The 21903-nt window shown below is 40.2% G+C and overlaps 1 protein-coding gene across 1 annotated transcript in view; it reads right to left on the minus strand.

The window, feature by feature from the left end:
* Positions 1 to 21903, minus strand: part of large1 (LARGE xylosyl- and glucuronyltransferase 1) — a 171000-nt gene that overhangs the window by 92783 nt on the left and 56314 nt on the right. The window contains exons 3-4 of the mRNA XM_033614595.2: positions 7145 to 7443; positions 1317 to 1399 (exon numbers count right to left, since the gene is read on the minus strand). Of these exons, the coding sequence (XP_033470486.2) occupies positions 1317 to 1399; positions 7145 to 7443 (382 nt within the window). The remainder of the gene's footprint in view (positions 1 to 1316; positions 1400 to 7144; positions 7444 to 21903) is intronic.

The raw sequence follows: 21903 nt of genomic DNA on the forward strand, positions 1-21903 counted from the left end.
GGGAAAATGACATCATTACAGAGATTCTAGCAGTAACATTATGGCATTTGATTTAAATGAATTGTGACTGAGAAAAAGGGTTGTGAGCTGCATTGCAAATTGCCTCATTTGGTTTCAAAATGTTGTATATTCACTTATGAGCAAGACCCAGTTGGATTTGATTCTTATTTGAATTCATCATAATAAACATTAGCATGTTTGTGAATAAACACAACTGTAGTTAAACCCCTATGGTGCTATCAGAGAGAATAGTTTCAACCTGACAGAAATCTTTAGCCATAAAACAATAGAAAGAGAGTGTGCATCTTAAGTATCTCTGGTCATTAAAAAGAAAAATGACAGTCTAAAGGTGCATCTACCAGCAGGAGTTAAAACTAAGTTTCTAGTAGTATAAAATGGAATTATCATTGCACTTATGATTAACTCACCTGCAACTCCAGAGCTAATTAAGAAGTGGTGCCGTTAGAAGCTGTGATGCTGAATGCACACTGACTGATTACTAATGGCTCCTCCGTCTCCAATGTACAATAAACCATTCATTATTCATGTTTACATAAGACTAATGGCACCGGCTGAACATCAAGTGATGTTTCACAGTATTTAAGTGCTCATACGTCAGCTTGAAAGAAATGCAGGTTTGTCTTTTCCATCCTTCAGGTTTAACAGGACACCTACTTTATCACATTAACAGGTTTTCTCATTTGTTCAGAGGTCCTTTGCCTCTCTGACAATAGGTGGTATTTTATGTTTAAGTGCTGAAAGTAATGGCAGAGACGCAACTCATCCATTCAATAGGGAAATGGTTCAGAACATCCATTAAAGAAGCTCCTTTCATTTGGGTAACGCTAGATAGTTGCCAAAATCCAAAGTTGATATCCATCAAATACTTAATCTACAGCACGTTGTTGTATAACTACACAGTCTGACAGAAATATGTGAAATGGACACAACCTCATAACAACTCATTATGTGGTGGTGGGCAAGAAATGTGTTAACATGAAAACATGCCAATGCAATGTCAATTACAATCGCAGTTTCATTGTACAACAGTCGCAGTTAGGTTAGATTTAGAGAAAGAAAAACACTTGGTTATAGAAAACTTGGGTAGGTTTCGGAAAAGATCATGGTTTAGGTTAAAATAACTACCTTAAAACTTCAATTAAAAGCCTAGTCCCAATAGGACGCCCAGTCCTTTTTACTAGCCTGGAAGTTCTTAAGATGTATAAAGATGCAAAAAGACTTGTATATAAATGTCATTTGTAGGAATCCTGGTTGGTGTATAAAGGGTAAAATGTAAAAAAAGAGCATTGCTGTACCTGTGGAAAAGGACAGATTTAACCAGTGTCACCACGTCTCGGCTGGCGTTGTAACCTGCACATACGATGGCCACGTGGATGGTCTGTGGAGATGACAAGAAGAGTAAAGGATTAAAGAGAGGGATCATAAGAATACACTGAAACAAAAAAAGGTTATGAAAGGGAGAAATTAATTCTGCACTGTGTAGAAATAACAAAAAAGTTTAAAGAAAGTCATTTGAATAAAACACAAAGTACTTTGTATAAAATTCTGATAAACTGTAGTCCTAACAGGAAAAGAACCTCCCTTGGGATATCCTTTTGTTATAAAGTATATCAGTTAGACAGGTTTAAAGGAAAACTTTTTACAACCTAATTAGTATTTTCAAAGCTTTTATCAGAGCAATTATCTGAACCACTTACTTGAAACCAAAAGTGACTGCGCCAGAAATGACCAATATAATTCTTCAATGAGCTACAAAATTGTGCATGCACTATAGAATGTAAAAAGTTGAGCCATAAGTTATGTAGCTCTGCAAGATCTAATGAAGCTTTGCAAAGGACAGTTAGAATATCAACTTTGTTAATACTTTCATTTTCACCCTTTTTAAATTTCAAAATAATTGTTTAAACTTCCAGGGTCTCCCACACCGTCATTTATTTTTGCGGCCCAACATGTGTAAAACATCTGCCACTACGTTTTGATTTTTTGGAACTGGACTGTTCATCAGGTGCGCTGTTGAAATACATATACTGCTCTGTTATTGTGCAACTCAAAACTCCACAAACTGCTGCTGAGGGAAAAAACACAGGAGCTCTGCCTGTGCTGCGCTCACGGACCCACAAAAACCTCCAAACCAACAGGCAAGAAAAACAAAACAAAACAAAGAAACAAAAATGGAAAGTTTGCGACCCCACTGGCTGAATGTCACCCCAAACATTTACTAATTATTTCAGAAACATAACAGTTTTGTTGTTGTTGAGCCTATTCACTGTCTCCTTCACAGTCTGCTCCACACAGATATATTTCTAAGCAGATTTATGAACCTTTGTATGCAGTGGACAAAGATCATTAAACCTTTGGAAAGTGTAAGTCACCTGAATCTCAAACAAGAATTACTGCCCCACGGTTGTATGCCTCCGCGCACCAGTTAAGTTTCTCTTACAGTTAACACACATGTCTGTGCTTCATACACATTTTCGAATAACGGTGACCTCGACCTTTAGCCTATGACCAAAATCTAATCAGTCCATCGTTGCGTCCAAGTGGACTTTTTGCCAAATTTGAAGAAATTCCCTTAACGCTCCGCGAAATATTGCGTTCATGAGAATGAGACGAATGCAAGCTCACATTGACCTTTGACCACCAATATCTAATAAGGTCATCCTTCAGTCCAAGTGAATGTTTGAGACAAATTTGAAAAAAAAAAAAAAAAAAAATCTCTAAAGGCTTTCTTGAGATATTACGTATACTTAAGACTGAGACATACAAGGTCACACTGACCTTGACCTTAAACATATGACCACCAAAATCTGATCAGTTCATCATTGCATACTAGTGGATATTTGAGCTACATTTGAAGAATTTCCCTCAAGGCATTCTTAAGATATGGCATTCACAAGAATGGAAGAAGGACAACTGGAAAACTTAATGCATAATAAATATGTATCACGTCTCTGTTCAGATTGTACTAAGTTATGACTCCAAGAAGGAGTTGCTTCCATGAGCTGTGTCATAGCCACTGCTGCAGCTACAACTGAGGGGCCAAACTACACTTACTAACTTTCTGTTCTCAGAACACCAACATCCACCTGTCCGCCTACCCGTTTGAAAACCTTCCCTTGTTTAAAGTGGTACTTCAGCTATTAAGCATTGCATTTCTATAAAGTCTGGCGTCTTCCAAGACAAACCTAGGTGCTACACTTCCCATAATATTGTCTTTCATTAGACCTTCACTGAACACATCCTTCAAACTCATTTGTGCCACAGCTTTTGTGTTATAAATTTAAAGTTTTTGAGACCAAACACCCATTGTCCTGATGACCTTGCTATGACATCATTAAAATTATTTTTCAGAAATGGAATGAGTTGTACCTCTCGTAACTAGGGAATTAATTGTGACATATAAAGTTGGTAACTGCCCTTTTAAAATGAAAAATATGGTAGAATCCAAAGTAAAGCTATGTTTAGCAGAGTTACTTTGCCACCCAGCAATGAAGTTTGTCTGTAAAATTTTATCACAGCGGACAGGACTGATGGTCAAAACCACAGAAATAACAGCTAGGTTATTAAAAACTAATTTTTGTTATTCGTTAAAGGACTTTATCTTTGATGAAATGCTGTCAGGCATAATTTCCACTGGGGATAGAGAGACAAGCCCCCTAAATTTTATAGTCTCCGTTTTGTTATTAAAATATATTTAACGGTGTCCTCTGACTGCCCAGCCACCAAAATCCAGACAGAAGATGCTCAGAATTATTTGTATTGCTCACCTGGGTCACCTTTAGTACCACGCTCACAGAGTAATCTCTGTAATAAGCTTTGTGAGAAGAAGTGGGAGATTGAGAAGACTGTAGACGCTAATCAAAGCTGAAAAACTCCTGTAATTACCTCCGTATTTTGGGGGTAAAACATTAATTAATTCTGTTTTTTTATTTCCAGATAATTCTTCTGGCAAGTGGCTTGGTTTTGCACCTTACCATACAACGATATTTTGCACTACCCTCATTCCTACCATAAACCAAAGTCTATATAAGGACTTGTATATAAGAAACTGTATAATATGTTTCATTCTATTTCATTTTGTTGAATTTAAATAGCTGTATATTGGTTGCTATGTTCTGTGTGTGTGTACTGTGAAGGGGGTACTACTTTTATTTTAATGTGCTACCTGTGTTGTAAAATGACAAATAATTGAACCCTGTAGAACTGATCATAAATGAAAGAAAAAACAAACCAGGGATACATTACATCTGTACATAATTATGCAGTGTGTAAACCAAAACGTCACCTTTCAGCAGCGCTGTGGTTAAAGCCCTGTTAGGTTTAGGCACAAAAAAAAAACACTTGGTTATGGTCAGTGAAAGCTTAAAATACAGTTCTTGGGGCATAATCTCTGTTGTAAGTGCAGCAATGTCTTGATATAAAATGTCTTTTCATAGCACAATCTCCGGTGGAAACACTGCAATGTCTGAGTGCAAAACAGCTGCTTTTTGTTGCAATATCCCAGCATGAAACACGGCAATGTCTCAGTATAAAACAGCTGCGTTTTGTGGCAATATCCCAGCAAGAAACACAGCTTTGTCTTGGTAAAAAACAACCGTTTTTTTGGCACTATCCCCAGTGGAAAAACAGCAATGTCTCTGTGCAAAACAGCTGCTTTTTGTGGTATAATCCCAGCAAGAAACACAGCTAGGTCTTGGTAAAAAAACAACCGCCTTTTTTTAGCACTTTCCCCAGTGTAAATGCAGCGGTGTCATTGTAAAAAACAACTGCTTTTTGTAGCACTATCCTGGCAAGGAACACAGCAATGTCTCAGTAAAAAAAACAACCATTTTTGTGGCACTGTCCCTGGTGGAAATACAGCGGTGTCATTTTAAAAACCAACTGCTTTTAGTGGCATTATCCCCAGTGGAAACATGACAACGTCTCACTTTTTGTGCTACTATCCTTGGTGGAGACATAGCAATGTCTCAGAACAAAACAACCATTGTTTGTGGCACTTTCCCCTCAACACACAGCAATATCTCGGTAAAAGACAACATACTTTTGTGGCACTATGCCGACAGCAAACACACCTATGTCTTAGTAAAAAAACAGCCTTTTGTGGCCCTATCCCCGGTGGAAACACAGCGATGTCTCAGGACAAAACAACTGTTGTTTGGGGCAACATCCTGGCAAGAGACACAGCAATGTCTTGGTAATAACAACTGTTTTTGTGGCACTACCCCTGGTAGAAACATGATATTGTCTCAACAAAAAAACAACCACTTTTTGTGCTACTATCCTTGGTGGAAACACAGCTATGTCTCTGTACAAAACAATCATTCTTTGTGGCACTTTCTCAAGAAATACAACAATGTCTTGGTAAAAAACAACCTATTTTATTTATTCCTTAATGTATTTCTTTCATTTACCCTTTCCTTTAGCCTAGTTTTAACATTCTGCTGGTTCGGCTGCCCTCACAGCCCTGGGTTATGGCTCCAATTTTAGCTCTCCCTGATGCCAGCTTGACATGTCAAAACTCCATGTGCATTTTCTTCTCCCCCTCTCAGAGCTTCTGCAGTTATCTCCCTGCAGGGGTCAAGGCAGGTGGGCTAACCCTCCAAATGAGCACGGGTCATGTTCAAGCACTGCTGGAGGGGTGCTACAGTGAGACTGAAGGAGCTCTGCTTTCCCTGCGGTCAGCTGGCTTCTGAACAGTGCCTGGCTCCAGCCAAGAAGAGTGAGTGACAGCTGATGTGGGAGGAAAGTAGAAGGTGGTGATAAGAAACCATCTGAGGGCATATCCTCTCTCCGAGCACTACACCCACATCACACACCTGCCAGTGAGAGAGCACAGGGTGTGTGTCTGTGTTGGAGGACAGTCAGCTCTGAACCTCCTGTTCCTACTCTGTGCAGTCTTATTCTGTACAATACAGGAACATGAAAATGTACTATTAAGCAGGGTGCATCTTAATGGTTTTTAGTAAATGTTTGATCAGCACTTACAGTAATTTATCAGATCCATTTAGTTTTGTTTTTGTTCTCTCTTGTATCTTTCTCCTGGTACACAATGTTGTCAAGAGGCCCCGCCACATATTTTTCACTCAATGGCAACACAGTTCTCTCTGAAATATCTCATGTATGTACATCAGGCACATGTATGAAAATGTACAGTGTGTTCTCAGATATTAAATCAAGGTTCTGCACTGACTGGATGACCCCATTTCTAATCTAATTACCATATCTAATTTACATAATTGCCCCCTTAAACTTGTTACAAAACAAGTGCCATGTGTCATAAATCGCTTCCTAGTTTTCCATATGTGTTATTACTGGAAAAAAACTATTAGTTTTAGGAAATAATATTTTACTAACAGAGATACAAGCATTGTGCCTGCTCAGGTTATAGAATATAAGTCACCAAGGATTTATAATGGAGGGTTTCAGTGAAAATGTGAAGAAATTATAACATATTTTTCTAAAACATTATATTAAGTTTTTTAAACTAGGGAAAACAAACAACAGTTTGATCATTCAATCAGGTCACATGAAGTCATACAAGGTACAAGTCCAGTGAAATGCAATCCTGTCAGCTCCTTTTACTTGTGTATTACAATGTGGTCCTTTGTTGCCTATTCTTATATTGTGGACTGCTATTTTATTATTGTCCATGTTTCTGGATTGTTCTGGTAAATTATGGTTTCTAGTTGGTAATGATTTAACTGTAGTTTTGGGTAAAGTGGCATCTATTGTTTTACAAATTAAATCCAATCTGAGCCAATACCCTGAATCTGTACCAATACAACTGACTACCTGTAAGTACAGGCTATTCCTGTCATCCAGACAAACACCCACTGAGCTAAGAGGTGATGTGCTGTGAGGTACTATCAGTGTGGGGATCACAGCATGGCTCTGTTGAAGTGCTCACATTATCCAGCCTTCTGACAGGGAGCCATATCCTGACAGCAAACCAACACCATCACTGCTGAGGATTAGTCTAATAGGAGGCTAAAGCCAAGCTATAATAAGGTCTCACTATGTGCTAATACCTGGTTCCTGGAAAACATGACTGAAGAAAATAAAATAGAATAGAATTTTTCTCTCTAAAATGTACTATGGCAAATGTACATTAAACATATCTCACTTCACACTTATCCACCACTGGCTGCTGCACACAGTCTGAGCTGTTTCCCACTGCAGCAGCTTTCTGGCCCTCATTGTCGCCGGTGCCTTCCTCTGAATGGGTTCGGCTTTGGTTGCCACGGTGACCACCGCTTGGAAGGCGCACAGATGGACTCCTGGGTGGCCGGCTCAGCTCCCGGCGCAGTGCCCGGTTCTCTTCCTCTACTGCCCGGACCCGCAGCTCTAAGGCCTGACGCTCACCGGCTCCACCCACCGGCGTTGATGATTGGGCTTCCAATGGAGAAAGGGGGAGGGGCTTCACTGTGGAGCAGAGACAGGAAAAAACTGATTTAACATGACTTTGTTCAGAACTTATTTCATGCATCTCTGACAAAATAAAGATAATCTCTACTGTTGGTCTCAAAACAACCTCCTTGGAGATCACAATCTGCGTTAATATGTCTTCAGACATCTCTAAAAAATCTCAAGCTTGTGCTAAATGCCAACAAAATGTTCTTTATTCTCAAGAACACATCATTCCACTTTGCATAAATAGAATTCCTCATGTCAGAATAAAGCATGTTTCTGTCTTGAGAACAAGAAAATTATTGCACAGTCAAAGATATCCTTTATTCTAATGCAGCTCGCTCCACAAAAGATAAATATTATCATCTGATACTAACAGTAATAGAACTACATTATATCAGTTTTATGTATAGAGGCCTTTACACACACTAGGGCACTGTTGTTTTTTCCCATGAGTACTTTCACACAGGGCTGCGAAAAACATAATTTTTTTCAAATTGAGGACTATTTTCCTGACCTTCACATCACAACTTTAGGCATCAACTAATCATATAGTGTTGAACAGAGTTCACGTCACAACGTCATGACAATGTTGGAACTGCTGATGGTTTGTTTTCCTCAACACTCTGTATTATATAAAAAAGGACTACAAATAATGAAAGCAATGAACTCAAGGACAACATGTGGACTGCCTTCACTGAACAACAACACAAAGGCTTTTAGTCCCAACCAAGACAATACATTTTGTTACTCCTTTCACTCTTTATAATAGTGCATACTAGATCCACTCCTTCTGCTCTTACCTTTCTTATAAAAAATACACACTACATAACTGTAAACCAGATGACGCAAAAAAATTGCAGGCTAGTATTTCGCATTTTCTTGTCATTTATTCATCATACCCCCGGTGTGTGAAGGCCTTAAAGGGTCTTGCAAAGTTGCCACAGTATATCACTTTTGATATTTAAAACTACTGTTTACCAGAGCAAATCTCAGGCATGTCTAACTCTAGTCACCTCTCATGTAAATACTGCACTTTGGATAACTGCCTTCCACTATTTGCACCTTACGATTTAAATAAATTAGACTATTTTAAAACATGAATGTCACATCCCACTGGTCACTTTTACACCTTTAACTTCCAATCTGTACAGTCTGCTATTTTCTCTGATGCTGTATGTTCTTCTGTTATGTCTGGATATGTTCTTCATATTCTATGTGCTTTTTGTTTTTCTGGTTATGTTCTCTCTGCTATGCCCAGGTCTCTCTTCATGAGATTACCTGACTGAATATAGCTCATAAAGAACTCAGTTTGCTGCAAGCTCAGTTTGAAAATTATCTGTCCTTGTTTTACCGGCTTTCTTGGCCACAGATCAAAAGGTGATGCAACATGATGTGCTTTATATCACTGTATGAAGAAGACTGACTATTTTTAATGGCTGAAGCACTCAGATTCTTATTGGGGTTCTCTATCAAAGGACAGTCCTTCATATTACTTCAGTATATGGGGCTTTAGTATCAAAGTGTTTTTAGGATCAAAGTGTTTACATATCTCTCAGGGAGCACACAGATATCTTTCAATCAATACTGTCAGTACAGCAGGGAAGCCCACACTCTGTGTATCTAATCCAAGTCAGTAACAATTTCCTCTGTTCTTCCCTGATTGCTTTAGCAACCAGGGTTCAACGCTAAGGTTTTTTTTTTCACTTGCCCGGTCGGGCAAGTTGGTCAGAGATCTACTTGCCCGAAGTCAGTTTTTACTTGCCCTATAAAAATTGTTTAATTTAAGCGGCTATCAAATAACAAAGACTGCAGTTATTTTTATGTTATGTAATCTTTATTCACACTGTATTTATTAATTAAAACAACATATGTCATGTATTGTAGCTTAATTCCTACACAAAAATGACAGTGTCAGGGCTTAAAGTGAAAAATGTGTCAATCGTTCTCCGTCTATAATTTTGCACCATACTTGAGCCATGCCCACCTCTATTTATTTTTCACCCCTCTCTCCAGTTCTGCTGTATTAACACCGGGTTTAATATATTGTGCTTTCATCTGTCTGCCCTGCCCTGCTCTACTCTACTTCAACGCTACTTAGCTCTCTCTCTACTCTACCAGTAGACTACCACATCCACCTGTTGCACAAACGAACACAGCAGTGTTTCCCCTAGGATGGAGTTGTAGCAGCGGAGGTGAAGCACACGCATGAAAAATAATTTTCACATGTGTGAAACTTTTTTGTATGCTTGCAAAGCACAGCCTGCTGGGATGTTTCTATGTATCTACTGGCACCAGAAGGGCTCTTTAGGACTAAGTACATACAGTACATGTGTGCACAGTATGAGCAGGTGAAATGTCTGTCTAGCTTACATATGAGGTGTCTCAAGATTTAGGAACATACAATTGTATTGAATATAATAAAAGTAAAAAGTCACTTGACATGCTGCTGTTTTGTGCTATGACCTATTTAAGTGCTGGAAGTTGTTATTTATGTGACAACGCTTGAACGCAACACAAGCTCAGCATGAGTGCTGTGCTACGCTGCTGTGCGAGCAGCGTGTTTGTCTGTGCGTAACAGCAGTCTGTTGGTTATTTACACAGTGTCCATAACAATAACTTTGTCAGCTGACAAACTGCACCGGGCTCGGGGTCAGGTTTGGTCAGGAAAATGCGGCCGAGCCGCTCTAGCGTGCTCACCTGTGTGTGTGGCGGAACTCCGCCGTGCGCGATACAGAGAGCAGAGGAGAATTGTTAACGTGTGACCATGTAGAGACAGAAATGACATGATGACATAACACCATAAATAGTATGTTGTTATGTTATTATATGAAGCGTCCGTCGCGCAAAATAATATCAATGGGGGCTGTGGGCAGGACATTGTTACACAGCTGTGCCTGTGACTTCAGGCAGAGAGACCGCTGCATCAGAGCAGAAGAGCACGTTTTAAAATACATTTATTTTATCAATTAGTTATTAACTTTTACTATTTTTAGCAACTTGCCCGATAAGTGAGTTGTTAGTTTGCATGCCCGACCTTGAGTTTTACTTGCCCTGGGCAATCAGGCAATCGTTATTGTTGAGCCCTGGCAACCTTGAATCCTGTATACTAATGTGTGTTTCTTAGGGTGGTGAAGGAATGACCCCCCTACACTGCCTTACTCTACCTCTGATTGGCTTACACTAAGAATCTTACCCTGACCTTAGCCAAACCTAGTCCTCCTGCCTAAATCTAACCAATCAAACCATTGAAGGCAATTGAATACTAGCCAATCAGAGGGAGAGTGGTGTCAACAAAATGCGTCATACTCTGAAAACCATGCACAGTGGAGGGAAAAACTATCAGCGCCACAATTTGCAACTAAGGGCTGACAGCCAACAAAATACTTGTAGCTTTTGGCATGTCAATGGATTATTTTAGCACCTTGTGTCTACTAGAGAGGAAAAGTTACATTTACAAACTCAACATTGTCTATCCATGCGTCTATCCATCCATCCATCGTCCTTTCTCGTTACCTTGCTTATCTTGGAGAAATTATCCCACTACATGGCCGGCAGTGACATACTTCTAAATTTAAAACTATTGGATTGGAACACAGGAGAAGATCTTCAGTTCAGCTAACAAAGTTCAAAACCAGGCCTTACATAGCATAGTTAGCTTCAACCTCCTTTGGCCAACTTTGTCTGGCCAAATTAACAAAATGCTTGCTGCACATAGGAATACTGAGTGTTAGAACCGCACAGTTTTCCCACATGTTCCTGCTGATGCCTCATGTCTTATTGCTTAAAAGCTCAGTTTTCAGTTTGGTAGCTTTTAAAAACATAGTTATGTATTCTTTAACATGTTAGCAGTGCATCCCACCACAAAGCAGCTTTCAGTCATTTTTCTGTTGTTTGCTAGCAGACGTTAATGACAAGGAAGCACTGTCATGCAATACAAAGTTAATGGAGAGCTATGGATTGTTTTTCCCTCCGTTGGGGGGGGGACCTAAATGTGCTTTGTCTCTTTCCTTGGAATCGCAAATTGGCATCCTGTAGAGCAGTGGCTCTACAGTCTACCACCTCAGAAAATATTAGGCTCTAAGTACCACCACTATGAAAGATGTTTAAATACTGTAGCATAGGCCTACCGTATTTAACTAGGGACAGTTTATTTATTGATGTATTTTGGAGATTCCTCTGCATACCACTAGAGGGAGTTTGAACCATAGCCTGAGAACTGGTACTATGGAGAGGCAGAGATGAATTATTTTGAGAGAAGATGAAACTCTCTCTCTTCAGTCGATCTTAGAAACCTCCGCTCCCAAAGGGAAGGGGGAGACCTTGGTTGAAGATCATTAAAGAACACAATAGGTTCTCCTTTCACAATCTCAGTGGGGAAAACAGACAGCCTTGGAGAACTCCACGTTGTACACTATGGCAAGGACCCAGAGGTGTTATGGCTCGAATTACAAGTATTGATTAGTGCTGGGAAATAGATTGTTCTCCAGCATGATACCATCTGTCATCTCAGTTGACAACCAGTTGCTTCCACCCAGCTGCGGGAGTTCTTGCTCCCCTTTTGATACAGGCTGTCAAATAAACATCCCTGTACTGAGCAGGCCTACAGACAAAATGTAAAGAAAAAATAAATTCCAGCACATGTAAAAGGTGTCATTTTTCTCACCTTTTTTATGTGTGAAGATGGCTGGACTGGATGGAGGTAATGTTGCAAACCTTCTCATTGGTTATGGTTTTTGTTGTTCTTTAACAAAATGTGTTAATGAATTGACACATTTTTGTTTTCTTCAGGTTTATTGTCCTTTGTGGCCATACGTGAAGGAAGCAAGTGTATACATGGGTCCCTTCAAGCATGGAGGGCCACTAAGCCCTCTCCCACAGAACCAAAGCACCTTCTGGACTCCATTTCAGCCAAGCTGTAATTAATTTGCAGAGTGGATTTGCTGGGCCTAATCCCACTGAACTGGACTCAATGGCCGTTTGTTTGTGCTGCTCAGAGATTGCATATGGCATTTTCAGGGCAGCAGATGCACCTGGTCTTTTATGCAGCCAAGCCTATTCATTTGGCTTTTAGGTATTTGTCATGAAGCTCATCATCTACATGCAAACAAGAGCCTCAGAATTGCATATTAATCAAATTTACCCAGTAGTGAAGGAAAAATAACAATACATTATTTACATATAAGAGACAACCACAAGCAGGTCATTTATGTTTAATAATACACGCTTAGCCTGCATGTGCTGTAACTGTTAAATTCATAATTTGTATATAATTTGAAGTAGGAAAACTGTGAGTTTCATCTGCTTCATGTGCTTTATGTCAGAAATGAAAAAGATCTAAATCTTGCAATTAAAAAATACAGACAGTAACCTGCATTCAAAGGAGATTTCGGGGGCGACACAGGGAACATTCATTCATTTTCTGTAACCCTTGTCCTCTTGGGGGTGGTGGGGGGGGCTGGCGCCTATCCCAGTTGACATTGGACGAGAGGCAGGGTACACCCTGGACAGGTCGCCAGACTATTGCAGGGCTGATGCATAAAGACAGGCAACCATTCACACTCACATTCACACCTACGGGCAATTTAGAGTCACCAATTAACCTAACCCGCATGTCTTTGGACTGTGGGAGGAAGCTGGAGTAACCGAAGAAAACCCATGCTGACACGAGGAGAACATGCAGACTCCGCAGAGGGGGGCTCCCCACCCTGGGTTCAAACCCCCCTCCCTGGATTTGAACCAGGAACCCTCTTAATGCAAGGTGACAGTGCTAACCACTACAACACCGTGCCGCCCACAGGGGACATGTACCCAATAAAATATAAAAGTAGCAAATTACTTTTATTTTGATGAAATTAAAGACCCTTCCAACAAAACAATTATGCAGAAAAGGCAAAAACTGATGCAGAAATATTCACCAGATTTCAGGGAATTAAGTGCTTGGAGCTCAACATTTCATCAGGGTGGATCCAAAACCCCTGGGTTTGTGTTTCTCCCCCAGTGTTCAAATGAAACCCTATGCCCTTGAAACTATGCCCTTCATTTAAGACCTAACTTAAACCTAGGTGCCAATAGGACATTGATTCCTATATGACAGCTACCTACCAGACTGAATTACAACACAGACTTTGGCACCCCATTTTGGAGCCAGATTGTGGGCAATCTTACAATGTGAGTGTAAGATGAAACAACAGAGAGAGAGAGAGAGAGAGAGAGGGAGAGAGAGAGGGGGGGGGCACAAGAGAGCAAGATGTTAAACGTGGCATAGAACTATTGATGCAGGAACTATTTTCTTTCTCCCAAAGTACACCCGCCAACCAAATCATCACACAGAAGGAAACCTGCATCAACTGCAAGCTCACCTAGTGCTACTGAGGTAGCTCATGTCACAGCTCAGCAGAGGAGGATGCCATTAATGTTTATATCTCACACTGTTGAGAGCATGAGCCTCTCAACCATAAGTAGATGCATGCTTCCTTCTGCGCAGTGATAAAGTTGGCAGGTGTGGTTTGCTAGAAATGAATTAGTTCCTACATAAAACTGCTCACAACAAAGTCTGTGGATTATTTTATGGATTATCTTAACCCAATCATGATTTCTAGAAAGAGACATTGCCAATGAGTCTTTCACAGAGGTGGAACAAAGTCATTGTTTTGCAAGTCACAAGTATGTCTAAAGTATTGGCACTTAAGTCTTAAATCAAGTGCCAAGTCAAGACAAGCAAGTCTTGAGTCATGTCCCAGGTCAAAACCAACAGGTCCCAAGTCCTAAACTTTGAGTTTCAAGTCTTAAACAAGTCATAATGCTCTCGTCATCAAATATAATGCCATTTTATAAGCAGATTAATAATTTATTCAATTTACATAAATTATCAATGCTTTTTCAATTTTTTTCTTATTTTTTAAAAGGACATTTTTTTTGCACCCAGGTGTGGCTTCTCCCAAATCCACAAATTTCCATCCAACTCACTGTTGAGATTTTGAACTAAAAAATTCAGAGTTGTGACTTTGAGTCACATAATTTGTAGGGAATTGTCTCCTAATCCTTAAAAAGCTGATTTTGCAAAGTGTCTAGAGGCAGCAGCTGCCAGATAAACGGGATTAAAATAATAACACAACAGTCTCAAAAACACCCAGGACCAGCACTTCACAATTATACATGGGCACTTGACTGATGGAGTTACTATACACAGAAGCTCATGTTCCTTTGCTCTTAAAGATAATCAGATGACCTCTCATCCAGCTAACAGAAACACTTGTAGCACTTGCTGAGTGATTCATGGCTGTTTGGATGCCATGCTCTCAGTGTATCCATGTATGTCAGATTTAATTGTCATCAGCTGTAAAGCTCCATCCCCTCCCTCCTGCTCTCAGGCAGATATCTGCTGGGCGGTGGCAACACATCCATCAGGTGATGGCATCTGTTCATCTGGCAGACGGCTTGAAAGACCTCCGCACAAGTACAACAGCCAGCCACCATTTTGTCTAATCACTTGGATAAGGCAGATGGAGTGAATAGCATCAAGAAGTACTATTTGCTATTAACTGTAAAGGGTCCTTACCCATACCCTAGATTGCAGCAAAAGGAGAATAGAGAATTATATATATTATAACATATTGGAAGGGCGGCACAGTAGTGTGGTGATTAGCACCGTCACCTCACAGCAAGAGGGTTCCTGGTTCGATCCTGGGTGTGGGAGCCTTTCTGTGCGGAGTTTGCATGTTCGCCCCATGTCAGTGTGGGTTTTCTCCAGGTACTCCGGCTATATGTCAGCCCTGTGATAGTCTGGCGACCCTTTCCAGGGTGTACCCCGCCTCTCGCCCAATGTCAGCTGGGCTCCAGCCCCCCCGCGACCCTCAAGAGGATAAGCGCTTAGAAAATGGATGGATGGATAACATGTTGGAGAATATTCTCTAGTCAGGACTGTAGGGATATGCCTATTACCAGGTGCTAGGGTTAACACTAGGTATGCTGTCAAGTACAAGGACACTCTGGAAGACTCCACTTCAATAGATTTGTTGTGGCAGGGGCGTGGACTGGGGCTGGCAGTCAGGAAGTTGGGGCTGAGGCTTGGGCGGGTAACCGGGAACCTAGGGCTAAGGCTTGGACGGGTAGCCGGGAACCCTGAGTTGAGCTTTGGACGGGTAGCAGGGAACCTGGGCCTGAGGCTTGGACAAGTATCAGGGAATCTCGGGTTGAGGCTTGGACAGGTATCAGGGAACCACAGGCTGAGGCTTGAACAAGTAGGAGAGAATCTGGGGTTAAGACTTAGATGGGTAGCAGGGAATCACGGACTGAGGCCTGGACATGTAGCAGGGAACCTCAGGCTGGAGCTTGAGCAACTGGCAAGGAATTTGGGGCTGAGGCTTGGATGGTTATCTGTTCTGTGGATGTCTGTGTTTGCATGGCTTTGTAGTCTCAACACAATTAATTGTACAAACAGAGCACTCTTTCCAATCTCCTCATGGTGCTACACTCTGGTGCACACAGGAAACAGAAGGAGTTGTAGGAAAATGTCGGAAAAAAAAAGCTTGAGGGAGACTTTTAGACCCAGCCTTTTTTTCCACACCTAAACGTATGACCACTAGCTGCGTGAACTTGAACTGTCAGTTTCAGAAGTTACTAAACTGTTGGATACAGAAGGATGTATCTGTTGAGTTTCAAACAATGTCTGATGATCCGAGAAACCCTTTGTTTCAAGCATACTGACGCTTTTAGTCTTAACAACATGTAGACTATATGTTACATCATTCCGTTAACCAGGAGCAAATTATATCCTTTAAGGTCTTGTTTCTTTAAAGATGTTTATCATCCGCCTGTAGTGATAAAATGGTTGTTTAAGCTATAACCAACATTAAGTCAGGGCAGTGGCTGACACAGTCTGTGCAACTATTAGGGTGAAACGTTGGCTTTGCACTGGGCAAACATTTTATCCTTCTAGGCAGTTAGGAGACATCTGTGAAATCACGTAAATACCTTTGATGATACACTCTGCTGCTGCAGAGAACAGGTAAATAATGTTTGGATTTTACCCTGAGGTTTCTGTAGGGAACTCTATGAGACAAAGCATGGAGTAATGTACTGTATGGAGTGCTGAGGTAACAGATGGGGCTAAATTGAGGCAGAAAGTGGATTTTCAGACAGTTTTAGCATTTGCCTTTATTTTCTCTGTCACAGTTGGAGAAATCTGGAGGTTTGTTTTCAACCTGTGTGACTCTCTGACTGCTCTGCTCCTGTGTCTTGACCGGTCAGACTAAATGACTAAATCAATAACTAAATTACCCTTCAATAAAGTTTATTGTCAGAGCATGTGTTTATTGACAAGACTAAGGTACCATGCTACACTAACCAACCAACCTCATGTGTGCTGCCTTACAACAGCCTTACTGATGCACAGCAGGGCTTGTGTGTACCCAACAGGATGTGTGTGTGTGAGGACAGATGGACTGTGTCAGCTGTCTAATCTTGGCATTGACAGTGATGGTATGATCTGGATGGTATCATGCAGGGACTCACCACAGCTGAGCAACAGAAACTGATGAACTGTCTGGGTCAGTGACCTTGAATGTTGTTGAATGGTTAGATAGATGGAAATCTGTATGACAGCTGCTAAAAGGTTTGAGACCCCCACTGTCATTATTCATTAATGCTATATTACATCATGACACGGTGTAACATGTATACAATCAGTCAATTTTTACTTTACTGTATTGGCAACATTAAAGATTCATGTGTAGCCTGACCAATCCTCCATATAATCAAGAGTCTGCTGTTGTGCAACTGACAGCAGGCACAACATGAAAACTTAAGGAAACAAGTAAGTATCCTTTAACATACTAAAAAATTAAACAAAATTAGGAGTTTACGCATTTTAGAAAAATTAAGATTTAAGGCCACAAAATTATCCAGTATGTGTATGTAATTATTTTGGACTAAAAGTGTTGAAACAGTGGATAACCTTGTTTGTTAGCTCTCCCATGGTCAGAGGACCGTACTGGCGTTTTTATTATTGAAAATGGCCCTGAGGCTTGGACACACACATGCAGGAGAGTGTCACTTCGCATGACAAATGCCACCAGACTTCGTCACAGACACACATCTTAAAGACGTGTTTCAGGTCATTTGCCTTACAGTAGTACACGTCCTGCGATATGATTACTGTGCGTGCGCATATTGCAATGCCGATGCAGAAATGATACATCGGTAACAATGTCATACAAACAAAATATAAGCACTGAAATGGTGCTCTGCCCAAAGCTGAATCCAGACTGCCTGTGTTTCAACACAGAATACGTGGACTTGGCTTCCTGTGCCTTTTTGAATTGATTCTCAGATTTTACTGATTACATTTAAAGCTCGTCTGAGTTTGGCCCCAAGCTAAAAACAGAAATGTTGACCCCATCTGAGCCAGTTCGCAGCCTTACATCCTCAGGTGGAGCCTCTCCGGCCGCTGCTAAATCGAGGCTTATATCTAAAGGTGACCATGCTTTTGCCGTCAGGGCCCCTCGGCTTTGGAGCAGCTATTATCAATATTTTAACTATTTTTATTCTTTTTTAATCATTTTTAAATCATCTTGCTATATAAATAAAATTATGTGCTATATAAATAAAATTATTATTATTATTAATGTTTTACTGTCCTAAAATGTTGGCAAGGCAGGAAAGAATGGAAACTGGGCAGTAACAATTGTAGTCAGCATGACTGTCTCCTTTTTGCATTGGCATAAATCTGTACATTGAAAGACAATGGAAATAGTGCTTGTAAGAAAGGACTGATTAAAAATATATGCCACTTCAAAAAGGTACACCAAGGGACTATATGTCCGAGACATTTGCAAAATGCCAGCAGAAACTGTAACCTATATATCACTTTTCTAGTCTTACCACTTAAGGTGCTTTATAACACAAGCATCGTCCACCCATTCGCACACACATTCATACACTGGTGGTTGAGGCTCCCTTACAAGCTACCACCAACTCATCACATACCACTGACACAACAATAACAGTGGAGCAATGTGGGTTTCATTATCTTGTCTGTGGACAATTCAACATGACCAATGTTAACATGTGCACATAAATGTGCGTCCTTGTGCCCATGTTTGTACAGTACACGATACAGATTAGATGGAAACCCACTTTTCAAAACTTTGATCCATAATGCCCCTACAGCCAGTATACACTGTGCCATTTTGGGCCCAGATGAAAGATGACCAACATAAAAGAAACGTGGCAATACTTTTGGTCATAGCTCTAAAACAGGGTTCCTATGTCACAGTCAGAGAGGTTCAAGGATGGCCGTTGTCACGGTCTTGCAATCAAAGACAGCCTGGGATAAAATTATGACAGTGTCAGAAATTTGGGATGACCACCTATGTCTAACTAACCAATAGAATTGCAGCATGAAATGATGTACTGGTGCTAAACCCAAACAAACAGACTGATAGCAGCTCGCCATGGAGGCAAAATGTTCTAAAAGAAATGTGTGGGATTCCAGCAAAAAGGAAAACCTTGTGGAATTGTGGCAGCAGAAATCTTGCCTTTTATGAAGTGTCCTCCAGCTCTTACCATGATCGGTCAAGAAGGACAAAGCATGGACGGAAATAGTGGCGGAGCTGCAACTGCCAGGTGAGCAACCTAGCAGCTAGGAATCACACACAAACACGCCACAGTGTACAGTGCCCACAAAACTTTAGGTTATCTAATAATGTGACCCTGTTATGCTCCACAGTTGGAGAAGTAAGAACCTGTGCAGCATCTTTGCGCAGTCAGTATGAGAAGCTATTGCATAGTATGTAGTAGTCTGTGATTCAGTAGGCACTGTCATGGTACAGTCTGCATACATTAAACTTGATGTTGTACCCAAGTTTATTAGAACTAGGGATTGACCTATATGGTTTTTTCAGAGCTGATGCCGATACCAATTATTATGAAACAGAGATACCGATAGCCGATATTTACAACCGATATATGTCTGGTGTTAAAATCATAGTTGACACAGAATTAAAAAAATAAACACTGACAAAGCACTACATTCAAATGCAATTAAGCATATATTTATTCTGAGAACTTTTCCTATGAAACAGTACAGGGAGCTGCCAGCAGCACTTTGAAAAAACCTTTGACCAATAAACAAATAAATGGAAAAATATATAAGTACTGTAATAAGTAAAACATTGAACAGTAAATGAGTACAACAATGAACAGCAGATGAAAATGAAAAGTGCAGGGGGCTGCCCATAGCATTTTTAAAAGTTAAAAAAAAAAAAAAAATTTAATGTGCTCATGATACAGCGGCTCCACCGCACTACTAGGTAGCGCACGAGTTGAGTTTAAGTCGTTATACCTTTTCAGTGTTGTGTAGTTTTAAAAGACGAATATGCAGACTTGCAATGTATTGCTCTGAGTTTATCTGCTTATGTTATGCAGAGTTGCTCACTTGCACTTTATTGTTTGTCACTGTAATGCTGTTGCGGTGCAGATGCTAATTTCTGTTAGCACGTCTATGAAGATTTCCATTATATGTTAGCATTATGCTAGCAGACCATGTGCTAATTATTTTTCCACATTGTGTGGCACTAATGCTAGCTATATTTTGAGTTACTGATGGTTGTAAACTACGCCGAATATTGTATTGGATATATTTGTGATTTAAAACCTGACTTTATGTTCTCCTTCTGTGTGTTTCATGTAGTTTTACAGTGCCTTTATGTGGGAGGCAATAAACTTCAGACCAGACCTGGAAATCTTTGTCGCTCATTTTAAGAAACGTTTATCTATCTGCCAAACTAAACCCCAACATTCCGGGAGGGCAGAATAATTAATATTTATAATAATAAAATAAAATAAATAAAATAATAAAATAAAGGAGAGCTCAATTAAAAGCCAGGCTAAAAAGGTAAGTCTTGAGTTTGCTTTAAGAGCCTAGAGTGGTACGTGCAGACAGCTAAGGAAAACAAAACTGTATATCGGCATATCGGTGAAAAAAGTCACTGATACCGATAACCCTAAAAGTTCATAATATCGGCCTCGATAATCGGCCAGGCCGATTATCTGTCGACCCCTAAACAGAACCATGTTGCACAGTGTAGCTTGCACTAAACTTATAAGATTACTAAAATCTGACATTCTGTACAGTAGTGGTAAATACTCCATTTAAACTGTCTAAATCACCACCAAGACACTAATTACAAAAAGTAAATTAAGCCACCTGCTGGTGCCAGTTGCTCCAGGTGTTGGCAGATGTATCCTATTAGAGCACAAGACATTTTTGGCAAAGCTCTAGTTTGATGACACCAAAAGACACAATAATGACTATTCACTGCAGTGGTGTGAAGTGATTACCTCAAACCTCTCCACTACTGTGAACACCTTTTGGGTAAGAGGAATCAGTGGTGCAGTAGATACTGCAGTTAACTGGAAGCCTGCAAAGTTTAACAAGATGATGTGAATTCACAACTAATTTTAAAGGATTATGAGAAAATAAAGAAAATAGTATGCACTACTTGACTGATCTAACTGAGCACGCCATGCATATGAGCACTAGTCAGTTTTCTGAAGCACACTTTATGATGATTCTTCTAGAGTTCTGCACTCTCTCTGCTGTGACTGGGACAACATTAGGGTGTACATTTACACTGCAGTTTGTTGGCAGCTTTTCCACAGTGACATGACAAAGTTCCCAGGAACACAAATGTCCTAATTATTGGGCAGAAAAAGGCAAAGTTTTGTTTTGCTTTCGGCATCAGCTTCCTGCATATTCATGAAAAGCATGTAAATAAATTATGAGCTGGAGCTTTCTGTCAGTTTGGCTGGTCACCTCTTCAGTAAGCATATTAGGATTTTTTTCCCTTGAAAAATAACCTGTGCTTCAGTAGAAGCTCAGATTTTGTACATCTGAGCTGAAACTCATCTTCTCCAACTCAATTTCTTATCTCTCTACAAACAACCGCTAGTATCCTTTGTTTTTGAGAAAACACACAGTGCAGTCAAAGTGTTGACTGTTTTTGATTTCCTCCATCACTGGATTTTAAATAAGGTTAGGGTTAGGACTTCCAGCTTTAGGATGCTGATCTTAAACCGACCATTACATTTTTAGGGCAAAACAGCAAAATGTTCCTGACTGACTAGGGTTGCAACGGGATAAGATTATCTTGGTATGATAATGGTCTTGAAAACAGATGGGTTTTTTGGTTGAACAAATGTTTAATTAAAATTGATACTTGAAATAATTTTTAAATGGATGTGTGTAAAAAGTCCAACAGGTAGTAAAGAAGGGACAGTACTACAGTAAACACTTTGATAGTACACTGTTGCAAACAATCACTGACAAAGTCAAACATCTGATCTCAGGTCAATCGATCATAGGTTTTACTCGTTTATGACCACTCTAGAGGTAAGAAGCCTCCTAAAAGAGCTAATAGGGAAGATGGCCACAGTACGGCCCTGTCATGATCAACATCAGTCACTGACCAT

The sequence above is a fragment of the Epinephelus lanceolatus genome, chromosome 23 (assembly GCF_041903045.1).
Source record: "Epinephelus lanceolatus isolate andai-2023 chromosome 23, ASM4190304v1, whole genome shotgun sequence".
NCBI lineage: Eukaryota > Metazoa > Chordata > Actinopteri > Perciformes > Serranidae > Epinephelus > Epinephelus lanceolatus.